Source organism: Pongo pygmaeus, chromosome 13, assembly GCF_028885625.2.
Source record: "Pongo pygmaeus isolate AG05252 chromosome 13, NHGRI_mPonPyg2-v2.0_pri, whole genome shotgun sequence".
Classification (NCBI taxonomy): Eukaryota; Metazoa; Chordata; class Mammalia; order Primates; family Hominidae; genus Pongo; species Pongo pygmaeus.
This window is the reverse complement of record NC_072386.2, coordinates 75,538,637-75,554,812: the sequence shown is the minus strand read 5'-3', so window position 1 is coordinate 75,554,812 and position 16,176 is coordinate 75,538,637. Positions and strand designations below refer to the sequence as shown.

General features: G+C 36.1%; 1 protein-coding gene across 1 annotated transcript in view; it reads right to left on the bottom strand.

Moving 5' to 3' along the window:
* Positions 1–16,176, bottom strand: part of LOC129043494 (kinesin-like protein KIF27) — a 51,237-nt gene that overhangs the window by 16,903 nt on the left and 18,158 nt on the right. The window contains 5 exon segments of the mRNA XM_054500174.2: positions 1,655–1,860; positions 4,850–5,005; positions 6,891–6,994; positions 7,475–7,644; positions 9,680–9,886. Of these exon segments, the coding sequence (XP_054356149.1) occupies positions 1,655–1,860; positions 4,850–5,005; positions 6,891–6,994; positions 7,475–7,644; positions 9,680–9,886 (843 nt within the window).

Sequence of the window (16,176 nt, the reverse complement as noted above, 5' to 3'; positions counted from 1 at the left end):
GGTCGGGAGTTTGAGACCAGCCTGGCCAATGTGGTAACACCGCGTCTCTACTAAAAATACAAAAATTTGCGGGTGTGGTGGCAGGCACCTGTAATCCCAGCTATTTGAGAGCCTGAGGCAAGAGGATCATTTGAGCCTGGGAGGAGGCAACTGCAGGGGGCTGAGATCATGCCACTGCACTCCAGCCTGGGCAACAGAGCAAGACTCCATCTCAAAAAAAAAGTATGATATGTTAGAGAACTGAAAACCGGCATTGTCATCACCACTATGGGACTCTGACTGAGTTATTTTACCTTTCTAAACCTTTCTTTCCACATTTGTAAAATGGCTAAAAATGCCCACTTCAAAGGATTAAATAATGTGTATAAACCATTTGGTATGTATAGGCCCTCAACAAATGGTAACTACTGTCCTCCTCATCCTCCTTATCATCCTTATCCCCATGAGTAGTGCATGGATATGTCAAAGGTACAAAATTTCTAAAACTATGTCTTGTTTCTGTCCTCTGCTGTATCAGATGTTTCTTTTGTGGTGAAGTTCTACACTTTTCATTTTCCTTCCTTATCAGTACTCTTAGCAGAAAAGGATATACAGCAGGAAGCAAAGCATGGAAAGGTGAATTCCAAAATGGAAATAACTACTCTGAAGGAAAATGGAAGGTGTGACATAGATAACCACCCTATGTCCTCCTTTAAGCAGTTCAAATATTCAAGTCATATTATTTTAACTTGATGTTGACTTGAGAAGCTATTTAGGTAACAACTTTTAGTGGAAATACCCAGATGTTTGAGGTGGCATTAGAAACCCCAGGAGGGACTTTTCTGGCCTATCACACCAGAATATACTGGTATATTACAATATGCCGGGCACACCAGAGGTATACTGTAAACATCTATTTTGTTGAAAGCAAATAACTGTGGCATAGTTCAATAATAATAATAATGCTGTGAATAGGTTAATTACAACTCTACCTATAATGGAAAAATATAAAAATGTTTCTATAACATGAAAGAAAGCAGTAGACCATGAGAAATAAAGAAATAGAGGACACATCCTAGAAAGTTCATTATGATCAGACTAACAAAGCACTGTGACTATCTCCAAAGCACCTGGAAATGGCTTCATCACACAAACTCTCTATGTGATGGAATATTTCTCATAGAATAGAATTTTTAACTGTAGCTATTTCTAAAGTTAAAGCTAAAACCAGGCATTAGGAAGTTAAGGATGAGTTGCAGTACACAAAGTTATTAATCTTTCTTAAGCCAATCAGTTATGGTTTGGGAAAACCATATCTCGAAATAGTTCCCATTTGTTGAGTGTCTACAAAGTGTCATATATGTACCAGCTGTTTTATTTGTATTATTTAACTATTTAATACTTTGTCCTTCAGAAAAAAACACTGTTTCATGGTTATATTTCTTACCATGTGGTTTTTTGATATGATGATTGAAAGAAGATACTTCTTGAATTAAGAAATATACTACCCAGATTGTAAAATATGTAAATCGACCAGCACACTACAAAAGAAAAGTTGACACCCAGTTTCTCTTGCTGGTATAAACTGAATCCCACTTCTTTCCTAACTCAGTACAAGAATCCTCAGAAGCAAGAAAGCTTAAATAAGTTTTCTCAATTACATTTTTTAAATTACCTGAACTCTCAGCTTTGCAGCATCCATCTTTTTACGAAACTCTTTCTGTAATTTTACCTTCATTGCAACATCAGAAAGATCTTTGTTTTCCAGCTCCTGTAGCTGCTTTTGTGTTTCAGTTACTTCGACTTTTGCCTGTTCTGCATCATGCTCTAGCTTTGTTACTTTCAAAGAATACTAATTGCTTACAGACTTGGCATCGTTACCTTAACCATAATAATAATTATTATTAGTATAAATTATGTAAAAAGAAGTTAAACATCAAAAACATAAAAATACTCTACTCTAAAATCCAGCCAGGCAGTGATACTATTTAAGGCATAGCATTAAAAACCCAGTTGTCCCCACCCACCCCCATCAAACACAGCTTGCCATCAGGCCTCTTAATGATTAGTTCCTTAATGACTGTTCCCATCTGCTGCCAGTCAGTCTCACTGGTTCAATCTTTGGCGTTTTAGAGTGACATTTCTTGTCCTCTGAATTTGTAGTTGAGCTTTGCTGGCATCAAACTCAGTTAAGAAGGATATTTGGGAGTGACTGTCCTCTTGCTTAGTATACTCCAGCCTCCTGCTACCAATAATCTGTCTGCTTGAATTCCTTTTTTAAATTATTATGAAAATGTTTAAATATAACAAAAGAAATAATAAAATGAATCCCCATCACCCAGATTTAAAAGTTACCAAGATTTTGTCACAGCTGCTTCAAATATGCCTTTTGTTTTACTTCGCTTAAATATTATAAAGCAATCCCAGAATGTCATTCATCTCACCTATACATACTTCATTTTGTTAAATTCCTCTTCCTACTTATACATACTGCAATCAGCATTTATACAAAATATGGACATAACCAAAAAGTCATTATCACACTAACAATATTAACACCAATCAGTCCATATTCAGACTTCCCCAATTGCCTCAAAATGTGTTTCACAATTGGTTTATTTAAATCAGGATCTAAACAAGGTCCACGATACATTTGATTTGTTATGTCTCTTAAGAATCTTTTCATCCAAAGCTAACTCTCTCCTTTTTCACTAACCTGAACTTATTCAAGATTAATTCCTTTTAAATTCTTTTCTTATAAATATATAGAACAGAAAAAATAGAATAAAGATATTTCTATATCTCTTTTGATTCTAAGTCCAGCTAGTGACCCTAAAAGCTTGGTTTTCATTTGCTCTGAATAGGCAACCGTCCCTGAACTAGACTGGCAAACTCGTGGCAGTAGAAAGTAGGAGTCTAAAGTTCAGGGGATGAATAATCACCAGAGACAGTTTATTATACTATTTATTTATTTATTTAGACAGAGTCTCGCTCTGTCACCCAGGCTAGAGTGCAGTGGTACAATGTCAGCTCACTGCCACCTCCGCCTCCTGGGTTCCAGCAATTCTCCTGCCATAGCCTCCTGAGTAGCTTGGATTACAGGCACATGCCACCATGCCCAGCTAATTTTTGTATTTTTAGTAGAGACAGGGTTTCACCATGTTGGCCAGGCTGGTCTCGAACTCCTGACCTCAAATGATCCGCCCGCCTCGGCCTCCCAAAGTGCTGGGATTACAGGCGTTAGCCACCACACCCAGCCTATTATACTATTTATATAGCTGGTTATACTGCTATCCAAAAATACTCATCATTTTTTGATAAAAGTTATTTAACTAAATGCAGTGTGAACTGTCCTCTGACTCTAATTTACGATTACTTGACTAACTTTAAAATACATACAATTACTATATTTTAACAAATCATTTTGGACTATTCATTAATTGTTCAACACACCAATATTTTATGAACCACTAAAAAAATATACAGTGCCAATTACAACATGTTTATTTTATTTTTTTGAGACTGTCTCGTTCTGTCACCTAGGCTGGAATGCAGTGGTGCAATCATGACTCACTGCAGCCTTGACCTCTGGGACTCAACCAATCCTCCTACCTCAGCCTTCCAAGTAGCTGGGACTACAGGCATGTGCCACCATGCCCAGTATGCATCAGTAGTTTTCATAAATTTTTTTTGCAGTGTATTAGAATTGATAAAATATAGTATAGATGTCCTGTTATTATTAGTTGGCAGAAGTAGCTGCTATTCAAGAGAAGTCTTCAGTGAGAGAGCATTAAGGGCATTAAGTTTTTTGTGGGTTTTTTTTGACATTTTTTAAGAAGCATCCTCTGCTTAGCTACTTTCCCAAAGCTTTTTGCTTTCTCATTCCTAGTGACATATGTGCTACGCATCATCCTAGCTCCAGTTACCCAGATATTTAAATGAGATTGACCATGCTGCTTCCCCACAGGCAGGATCAAACACCAGTTGACCCCTCTTAGGAGTATCTAGGAGCTATCTAGAATGGTTTCTCCATTCCCAAGATTTCAGGGTACTGCCTGTGGAAGTTGAGGATATTTACCCACTAGAATCGATGACTTTCTTTCGGAAAGGTTATCTTACTATGGATCTCATTAAACAAGCATGTGTTTGTAGCCTGATATACCCAACGTGGTTGTTTTAAAATAGAGGATACCAGAGCTTACACAGAGAAGACCCTTTTCTTGCTCATTAGAACCAAGGGCAATTTGGAGCTTTCCTAAAAATCCTCAGAGATGGTGACTATCAAAAGTGTCAGTGAGTGCTTACTTTTCAATGCCCTCTCACTGAAGACTTCTCTTGAATAGCAGCTGCTTCTGCCAACTAATAATAACAGGACATCTATATTGTATTTTATCAATTCTAATACACTGCAAAAAAAATTTATAAAAACTACAGGTGCATACTGGGCATGGTGGCACACGACTGTAGTCCCAGCTACTTGGGAGGCTGAGGTAGGAGGATTGGTTGAGCCCCAGAGGTCAAGGCTGCAGTGAGTCATGACTGCACCACTGCACTCCAGCCTAGGTGACAGAGTGAGACCCTGCCTCAAAAAAATAAAATAAACATGTTGTAACTGGCACATTAAGTGCCACAGCATTTCAGCACAATGCAGAGTTCACACCGGTTAGAACAATTCAGAGGTGAAATCCCAAAAGAACAAAATTCTTCTGATAACTAATCTCCACATATTGGCCTAAAAACTCACCTTGTTACACCAATCCAAGCTAAGTGGATAGACCTGAGCTTCAAAAACTAAAGTAACTGTGACCACATCAGAAGCAATTTTAGAAGTTTTCTTTCTCATATAAGCTGGTTCACAAGATACTATTACCTGTTTTGATTAATTCTTTAATCAGATCTTCCTTCATCTTGATGTTAATTGTAAGTTCTCTCATTTTTTGTTTAGCGTCAGTAAGTATGCGTTCTGAATTCTTTAATTTTTGCAAATTCAATTCTTTACTCTCCTGGAGACAATCAATCTTTAAATCTTTAAAAAAAAATGGAGAAATAAAATATTCAACAGAAGTAGAGTTAAAAAAAGAAAAGCAGACTCAAAAGCAATTTAGAGGTGGCAGTGGAAGAGACAAAAAGGAAGGGAAGGAAAAAGGGGAAAAAATACACAGCAGTTGGGACTCTAGCATTCCAGCTTACAGTAAGAGTTTTTATTTTCTTACAAATTAATACATATATGTATATATTCTTTCTTAATATCCCATAGGTTCAGACACACAGTTTTTCATTGCCTTTAACATGAGATATTTGAGATAGGTGTAAAATTTCCAGATGGATAGAGGGGTGAATTTGTTTCCTATCAACTTCTACTTTTATTGTAACTGGAGAATGCAGACTATACCAGGCTACTCAGAGTGTGGTCTAGCACTGTTTGTTACTGACCTGCACCAGAATGTAAATCAACTATGTCACTGAGCACACTGCTTTAGTTCAGGTGACATTTTTTTCATAGCCAGACTTTCTCAAGGAAGGAACTAGTGTAAGCTCATTTACATTCCGACATAAGTTTTTTTTCCTGGTTGCAGAGCAGTAACAAACAGCTCAAGCATGGCTGCTTGAGTAGCATTTACCTTTATTATTTCCACATTTTGGAATTTATTTTAGTTATACTTAAATTTTTGGCTCATAAAGCCACATATAGGTTCTTAAAGAGATGCTCTATATTTTCAAAGTGTAGCACTTATATTATTTATATTCCCTATTCCCTTATTTTTTGTGGGTCAACCACGCATTGACCAAGAGAGATGAGTTAACAAAATCTACTACTACCGGCTGGGCACAGTGGCTCACGACTGTAGTCCCAGCACTTTGGGAGGCTAAGGTGTGCAGATCACAAGGTCAGAAGTTCGAGATCAGCCTGGCCAACATAGTGAGACCCCATCACTACTAAAAATACAAAAATTAGCCGGGTGTGGTGGCACACATCTGTATTCCCAGCTATTTGGGAGGCTGAGGAGGAGAATCGCCTGAACCTAGGAGGCGGAGGCTGCAGTGAGCCGACACTGCACCATTGCACTCCAGCCTGGGTGACAGAGAGACTTCGTCTAAAAAAAAAAAAAAGTTGTGAAAACTACAGGGTAGTAGTAGATTTATTTATTTATTTATTTATTTTTTTTTTTTTTTGAGGCAGGGTCTTGCTCTGTCGCTTAGACTAGAGTGCAGTGGTGTGATCTTGGCTCACTACAGCCTGGAACTCCTGGGCTCAAGTGATTCTCCCACCTCAGCCTTCCTCCTGAGTAGGTACACACTACCACGCTCAGCTAATTCTCTGTAGAGAGACAATCTCACTACGTTGCTCAGGCTGGCCTCAAACTCCTGGCCTCAAGCAATTCTCCCGTTTCAGCCTCTCAAAGCACTGGGATTACAGGCATGAGCTACTATGCGTGGCTCATAAATGTTTTTGATGTTGTTATTGATGCATAAAAATTCTTAGCAGTTGTGTACTAAAACATTACCAACATCCAGTACACTAATTGGGCTCTAATGCCAAATACATCATTGATGTTAGGCACAAGTCCCAGTGAAGGAGTAGACACCTAGTACAATTATACTGTATTTTAACATCATCAGGAAAACAAAGCATATCAATTCAGGTCTGAATATAAAAATCCTTATTCTGAGGGAGTTAGCCTTTATCTCTAGCCATAATTAATTGATAGAAAATCTTTTTTTATTATTAAGGAGTAAAAGAGTAAAAGAGGTAAAACAGAGAACATAAAGGAAGTTCTACCAACTAGGAAAGCATTTGTACCAAGTTCTGGTCTTTGAGAATTCCTGGATGTTTCTTAAATTATCAACTGAGGAAAAAGATAAGTGTCCTATAACCATTAGGTCTACATTATTTAAGAAAATCTATGTACCTTCATTCTCCAAATCTGACTTTTGTGTTTCATCCTGAGTATCACTCAATTTAACAAGGGAATAAACAGAGCCTGGCTTCTGAATCCATGAACAACTTCTACATCTTAAAAAAAATCAGAAAGTTAACTTATTTGTTAGTGTTTTCTAATCTGCCCCCAAATTAGTTTCCCCAAAAAGTGACAGTAATGTTAAAAAAAATTAATTACATATAAAAACAGAATGTTACTAATATTGCTCAAAATAAAAGGATGCCCCCCCACCCATGTTGAATCCAGTAGAAAAGTCATGTTTGTTGCCAACGTGGCAGCAGAAAAGGAAACCCAAAAAAAAAAAAAACCCTCTGAAAATTAGAATCTCATTACTATAAAAGCTCTAAAAGCAAAATTATTTTTCAGTTATAAGACTGATGACTTGTGTTCAAATACTATTTTCATAACACATTAGATGATAGTACATTTAGCAAAAGTTACCTACTCTTCTATTAAACATAAAAGATATACTCCAACGGAAAAAACCTACACTTCTATATTTATTGCAGCATATAATTCTAAATATTTATTAAATCAGTGTATATTTAACATACCTTATTCCAGATTTCTCTTGGCCTTCTGATTCTTCATCATCACTGTTATCAGAAAATTAGCAGTGGAGGACCTCATCTTGTTCTTCTATGTGACCCAACAGCATCTGACTTCGTGTTCGAAATCCAGCAAATATTCGATCCAGAGAGTACATAGGCGGACTTGTGTGGACCTTGCAAGTGATTCCCCAACCCAACAACAAAAAAAGTGATATTTTAAAAGTCTAATTTTATCCTATTACTCTAAGTGCTGTTAAAGGGGTTATTAGATTGGCACTCTTAAAATAGCCAATCACTGGAAAATGCTCCCCTCAAACAAAGGTCAAAATTAATTTAACAATACCGTTGTGCCTCACAGACAAATACTTCTTTCAGAATCTACACAGCTCCTTCTCTTCTGGACAACTCTTCTATCTTCACTTATAGAAAACAGTATTCAAAAATGAAACCAAAAGAATGCATGGAAAACATCCTAGCTCTTAAACACAGCACAGACACACCCCAATAAATGTGCCCTCTTCCCCATCTTCCCAGTTCAGAACACCTGGAGAACTGTGGTGCTGCCGCCAAAGGTCTGCATCCCCTCCAATCCAAATCCCACCACAGGAAGAAACCCAGAACCGTCTCCACTCCCTCTGCCAGGACAATATTCCTAATTTGAATACCACAATGTATATACTTATTCTTTACACATGGTAGTTAGGTATAGCTGAATTAAGGCTCTAGGAAAAATATTTAATATATGTCATAGGACAAATAAAATTGTATGGCTAACCTGGAAATTTTCTATAGTACAACATTCTTCTATTGGAAATGTACTTTAAATTCTCAAAAAAAAAATGACCTTGGAAAACAACAACAATAAATTAGAAATTGCCTTTATACCTTTGTTCTGGTTTCTATTACAAAATATTTCCTTTGCACCATCTCTGTAACCAAACCTCAAGATGACTTCTCACAAAAGGCAATAAAATCTTAGAGGAGACAGTCCATTTATCAATTATTATAAGCTGTTAAAATTATAACATATAGTGGAATATGAGTATCACACGGTGTTTAGGATTTAATCACTTGACAATAGGCCCCCGTCATGCAATCTCTCCTAAAAAATCCTACCTGATTCTGAAAATCATCTTATATCTGATTTTTGTGCTTCTGCTGTCAGTCACCTAATTAGATCATCTGTCACATCAGCATCATGACAGATGGGTGTAAAGTTTTTTAGGTGGCCTCCCAATGGGGTATGAGGGAGGGGAATTCTTTAAGGAAGAACCAACTCAAGAAGTACTGATCTAACAAATACAATGTACTAGACATGGCTATTTTATCCCATAACTGGCAGGTATCTAGTTTTCTCTTGTGAGAGTTTGGGGATTATTTAAGGAGCAAATAATAAAACCTTTGTTCAGAGTCCAACTTCATTCTCTGGGATTGTAATTTCCTTTTAAAATTTCTTTTTACAAAGGAAACCAAATGTCCAGAGCTATTATAGTATTCATACCACCCAAGGCTGCCTGATGTACAGTCCATGGCACTGCTCATGTATCACTTGCCTTTCATTTCTTATCCCTCTGACTGTAACAACCAGATGGATCTCACGTGAACAAATCATTTCCCTTCATAAGAAGAGGCAATAGAAACCAGAATTCATGAACCTGCTAAACCAAAACTCATGAATCTGCTAATTAAGTCTTTTCCATAATAGAGATTCTTTGATAATTCTTAAAACTGTGTGTGTATATATTTACCAACCACACACAAACTAAAATTTATATTGATATTTATATTGTCTTGATTATGTCTACTTGGTAAGACTGAATAGCATATAAATATTATTTCAAAAATAATGACAGACCAAACAAGTTGAAATAAATATCCTCTAACATCTCAACTTTGTGTGGTTAAAGGAAGAAATAAATTCATGTAGACATTAAACTTGGTCGTGTCTGAAAATATGGCAAAGGATACCTTTTTCACATTGATGAAGTATAGACATTATCTCCATCCAACTATTCCCTCCAAATGTAACTGTGTATTCTCTTGTTTATTAGTTTACTAGAAAGAAGTACGCTTAAAAGAAAAGGTATACCAAAATTCCATAAAATCAAACAAAAAAAATCTGCTGAGACTGTATAAATACACTGTGATATTACACATGGCTAAAATTTTTTTAATCTCAAAATAAGGAAAAGATTGTTCGGACTTTACCTTCCTGGAATCTTGTCTTGATGGGATATAAATATAATGCCCCAAATGAGTATCAAATGGTACAGTATATGGTCTCCTTTCAGGGATCCTGGCATCTGGCCCATCTCCACAATTTTCTTTAGCTGAAGAAGTCACTGACAGGTTAAGTTTTGTTAGTTCTTCACTCAGTTGATCCACAAGAAGTTGTTGTTCTATTATTTTTTTATTCTTTGTAGAAGAGAGATGAAAATTTTTAAAATAGAGCACTTCAGTACATTTAGATTATGATTAAAAATGAATTTTACATTGACCAAACTCATAACTACTTTAATAATACAGTCAATTCTCATTTATCCAGAGACTAGCCTTCTGGTGTTCACAAGTAACTAACATTGTTCTGAGTGGTAAAACCTTTTTAATAGTAAGGAGCAACAAACACAGCCAAAAAAGTCAAAAGTCAAATACTCAAAGATAACACGCCATCCACTGTGACTGGTTGCTTTGCCAACCTGAAGCACTCTGATTAGCTATCTTTATTAAAGTATGGACTTTCTCAGTGAAATCCAAGAAGTAAGAAGAAACAAGAAAGTTGAAAAAGTGGAGAAAGAATTGTAGGCAGCAGAGTTTGCAGCAAAGGAGGCAGAAGGAGGTAACAAGTGCAGGGAAGTGAAAGCCTCAGTAAAAAAGGAAGCCAAAAGCAGACAGATAGAAGATAGCCAACTGATAGTCCTGAGAGGAAGGAGAACTTGGAAATCAAAGGCAGAACAAATTGTATATCAGGAATGTGTGTGTGTGTTTGTGTATATGTGGTTTAGTTTTTTTTGTGTATCCTCTAAAGAAAATTTTTGAAGTGTATCAAATCTAGAAAGCTCTAATGTCAATCTTTGTTTTACAAGCACAAATTTATGTAAATAAGAAACACTCATTCATCTTAATACTTCACATGTACTACAATGTTGAAATAGGAAAAAAAAAAACCTTACATTTGCATTGTATAAATGCTGAGCAATAAAAATGCAACCTTACTTAAAAATCACATATTCAGATAATTAAAATATACAACATCAAAGGATTCAATGGAGTTCTTCCATTGCCTGGGAAAAGGATAAAAGTACCAATTAATATTAGGGTGCATGGTATACTATCTAGGATAACCACTAAAAAAAGAGTAAAACTATAACTTCTAAGTTAGTGGAGAAAACAACAGAAAAAGAAAAAATAACCAACGATCCAAAAGAGGGAAAAAGGAACACAGAGGAAGAAGGATAAATAAAAGGCACAATGGTGGATTTTTACCAAAACAGTAATTATGTTAAATTAATAAATGAATAATGAAATTAAAAGATAAAGACTATCAGAAAGGATCTTAAAATTATCTAACCATATGCTGCTTACAAGAAACATATCTAAAATAGACACAGAAAGATTGAAAATAAGATATAAAAAGAGATACCATGTAAATATTAATCAAAAGAAAGCAGGTGTAGCTATAGTAATGTCAAGTTGGACTTTAAGGCAAAACTCATTAGATAAGAAGAGGTAAAAATGATTAAAAGAGCAATTCACCAGGATGGTATAACAATTCTACATTTGCATGCACTTAATAACATAGCTTCAATATTTGTATTGCAAAAACTATCAGCACTTCATGGAGAAATAAGACAAATCCAAAATTATAGTAGAGATGGGCACAGTGGCTCACACCTGTAATCCCAGCATGCTGGGAGGCCAAGGCCAGTAGATCACTTGAGCCCAAGAGTTTGAGAGCAGCCTGGACGACATGGTGAAGAACCCCTTCTCTACAAAAAATACAAGAATTAGCAGGGCATTGTGGTGTGCGCCTGTGGTCCCAGCTACTCAGGAGGCTGAAGTGGGAGGATTGCTTGAGCCCAGGAGGTCGAGGCTGCAGTGACTCATGATCATGCCACTGTTGCCCCAGCCTGGGTGACAGAGTGGAGATCTGTCATAGTGGGAGATTTTAATATGACTTTATAAATTACTGATATAACAAAAAGACTTCAAAGGTGAGTAAAAAATGTAGATTTGAATAATAGGATTAACAGTGCCCAATGATTGCAGAATGCATATTCTTCTCAAGTACCTCTGTAACATTTACAAACATTTGCCTTATTCTGAGCCAAAAACCAAGTTTCAATACATTCAAAGGACTGAAATCAGAGATAGTATGTTATCTGATCACAACGCAATAAAAATTGATAAAACAAAAATAAATCCCCCATGTCCTGTAAATAAAATAACTATGTTATTCACAAGTCAAAAAAAAAAGTCACAATGAAAATTAGGAAACATTTTGAGCTCAACGTGGAGTGCAAGTCAAGATAAGCCATATGTAATGTTAAATGCATATACCAAAGAAGAGAAGCTAAAAATCAATATACTAAATATTCATCTAAAGATGTTAAAAAGATAGCAGGAGGTTACCCCAAAAGTAGAAGGAATTAAATAATAAAGGGCATAAATTAGTGAAATAGTGAACAAACTAATGAAATAATGAACAAACATACACTAGTGAGGATTAACAAAGTCAAAAATTGTCTCTTTGAAGAGACTAATGAATTGGTAATTTTACTAGCTAGTGAAACTGCAAGAAAAAAAAGTGAGAGAAGGCACAAATAATCAGGAATGAAAAAGGGGACATGTGACTACACAGCTAAAGACATTAATGAATAAAAGACTATCATAAACAAACTTATGCCAATACATTTGAAAATCATACACAATGGTCAAATTCCTAGAAAAATAAACCTTATCAAAACTGGAGGAAAAGAAAATACTAATATGATTTAATTCATAAAACATACCCCCAAAGAAAATTTCCAGTCCCAAATGCTTAACAGGCTAATTCAACCAAACATTTAAGAAAGAAATAATACCAATTTTCATACACCTTTCCAGGTGTAGGGGGAATTAAATAATCTATATTATGAGGCCAGCATAACTTGTTACAATATCTGACAAGAATACTATGAGAAAGAAAAATATAGGACAAGCTTACTGACAAATATAAACATCACACTAGCAAACAAAATCTAGGTCAATTGTGCAGAAGAGTTAACATAGCAGACCTGACTGCTATCTTTTAGAAGACCTGCTATGAGGTTGTCAGATGTCTGAGAACTTGGATTTTGGGAGTGTTCTTAAACACTCTGATAATACTGACTCACTGTGTTCAACTATTTGCACAATCAATGTGGTTTATGCTGTACACCTGCTTTCCTTGTAGTCTGGGACTTTGGTTCATGCTAGGCAAAGGGTGCCTTCATGACCCACGCATCCTCAATATGACCCATAGGCACTGAGTCTACTTAGTTTCCCTGCCAGATAACATTTTATAAGTGTTGTCACAACTCATTGCTGGGGGATTAAGCACATCCTCTGTGTCTCTGCTGAGAGACAAGTCTTGGAAACTTCTGCCTGGTTTCCTCCAGACTTTGTTCCGTGTGTCTTTTTCCTTTGCTGATCTTGCTCTGCATCCTTTCACTGTAATAAATCCTAGCCAGGAGAATGAATATATATTGAGTACGTCATCCAATCTGAGGGTGGTTTTGGGGAACCCCCAATACAACAGTACATCACAACATCAACAACAAAAAGGGTTTATTACAGGAATAAAAGATTGGTTAAAAATCAGATCAATCGGCTGGGTGCTGTGGCTCATGCCTGTAATCTCAGCACTTTGGGAGGCCGAGGTGGGCAGATCACAAGGTCAGGAGATCGAGACCGAGACCATCCTGGCTAACATGGTGAAACCCCGTCTCCACTAAAAATGCCAAAAAAAAAAAAAAATTAGCCAGGCATGGTGGCAGGCGCCTCTAGTCCCAGCTACTTGGGAGGCTGAGGCAGGAGAATGGCATGAACCCGGGAGGCAGAGCTTGCAGTGAGCCGAGATCACACCACTGCACTCCAGCCTGGGTGACAGAGTGAGACTCTGTCTCAAAAAAAAAAAAAAAAAAAAAAAATTCAGGTCAATCAGTGTAATTCACCATATTAGCAGAATAAGGAAGAAAAACCGTATGATAAAGAAAAATCATTTGATAAAAATCAATATCCATTCATAATAAAAATTCTCAGTTATTTCCTTAGTTTGGGAAAGGGTAAATTAAAAATACCTACAGAAAATATAATACTTCAGAGTGAAATTTTGAAAGCTTTTCCTCTATGATTGGAAACAAGACAAGGATGCTTTCTGTCACCACTTGTATTCAACACTGCATTGGCGATCCCAGCAAATACAAGAAGGTATTTTTATAATAACTTTATTGAGACAAAATTCACATACTATGGAATCCAACTATTTAAAGTATACAATATAGAAGATATAGAAGAAGAAAAAGATACAGAAGGTGAAAGGATTATAAAGGAAGAAATGAAACTGTTACTATTTGCAGATGACATAATTATAAATGAAAATCCAAAAGAATTTACAGATAAAATATTAGAATTAAAAAGCAAGTATAGACCGGGCGCGGTGGCTAACACCTGTAATCCCAGTACTTTGTGAGGCCAAGGCAGGCAGATCATTTGAGGTCAGGAGTGACTGACTGACATGTTGAAACTCTGTCTCTACTAAAAATACAAAAAAATTAGCCAGGCATGGTGGTGCACGCCTGTAGTCCCAGCTACTAGGGAGGCTGAGGCAGTAGAAGCGCTTGAATCCAGGAAGCAGAGGTTACAGTGAGCCGAGATCATGCCACTGCACTCCAGCCTGGATGACAGAGTAAGACTCTGTCTCAAAAAAAACAAACAAAAAACAAACAAACAAAAAAAACAAAACCAGTTTATAGCCAGGCGTGGTAGCGGGTGCCTGTAATCCCAGCTACACAGGAGACTGAGGCAGGAGAATCGCTTGAGCCCGGGAGGCAGAGGTTGCAGTGAGCAGAGATTGTGCCACTGCGCTCTTATCTTGGGTGACACAGTGAGACTCTGTCTCAAAAACAACAAAAAAAAGAAATTACTTCCAAAAAGTTTGGATCTTTTCCATTTATCTCGGGAATTTTGAAGGCTCCCCACCTGATGGTAACTGTAGACACTTCTGATCAAAAACTGAGTTTAGTCAGGTTGCTGGATATATAATGTATTAATATCTAAAAATTAGTACAGTTCCACATACCAACAATTAGGGAATTTGAAAAATAAAATTTTTTAAAGATTCCATTTATAGTGACAGAAAAAAATCAAGTACCTAAAAAGAAATCTATAAATTATTTGCAATATTTCTGCACAAAAAAATGTAGGCCATTACTGAGAAAAAGCAAAGGAAATCTAAGTAAATAGAGAACTATACCATGCTTATGGATTAGGAGACTCAATCAAAATATGCTCATTAATTCTAAACAGATGTATAAATGTAATTCAATGTTAATTAGTTAATTAATGTTAACCAACTTGATTGAATCTTTCTATAATGTATACATACATCAAAACATTACACTGTATCCCAGAAACTTACAAAATTATTTGACCATGAAAAATAAATAAATGAAAATAGCATACTAAGTGAAAGAAGTCACAAAGGCCACTTACTGTATGATTCCAGTTGTATAAAATGTTTAGAATAGGCAAATCCATAGAAGTAGAAAGTAAAGTGGTTTTTGCCAGGGGCTGAGGAAAGGAGGAAAATGAGGAGTGACTGCTAGTGGATACAATATTTTCATTTTGGGGTGATAAAAATATTCTAAAATTAGATGGTGTGATGGTTAGACAATTCTGTAAGTACATTAAAAAATCACTGAATTGTATATTTGAAGGGCTGCATTCTATAGTATGTGAATTATATCTCAATAATTATTTTAAAAATTTAAAAATTAAAATAAAATTTATATGGAACAACCAAGACATCTGGGGAGTGGGGAGGGAAGGAGAACAGCAGAAGGCCTTGCTCTACAAAATATCTAGACTTATTATAAACCTACAATAAATAAGAAATGTGATCTTGGCTCAAGGCGATACATATCAACTAACAGAATAGAAGGCCAAGAAACAGACAAGAGATTCATGCACAAATGGACCTTGATTTATGATAAAGATAGCACTCAAAACAGTTGTGAAAAGATGGTTTCCAATAAATAATGCTAGAACAAATGAGTATCTATATGTTTAAAAAATGAAATTCCATCTTTACTTTACTCCATACACAGAAATCAATTCCTGGAGGACTATACGGCTAAATGTGGAAGGAAAAACAATAAAACTTCTGGAAGATAATATAGAAAGTATCCTCAGAGGAAACAACTGGGGAAAGGAAAAACTTATTAAATAGAGAACAAATACCATTAACCATAAAGGAAAAGATTGACGAATTTGATTACAATAAGAACTCTTCATGAAAGATACCACTGAGAGTAAAAAGCAAGCCACAGAAAAATTATTTGCAGTCATGTAAGTGACAAAGCGCTCACACCCAGAATATACAACAAACTTCTATAAATTAATCTAGAAGACAGGTAACTCAATAGAAAAACAAACAAGAGACTTGAATGAGTACTTCACAAAGGAGG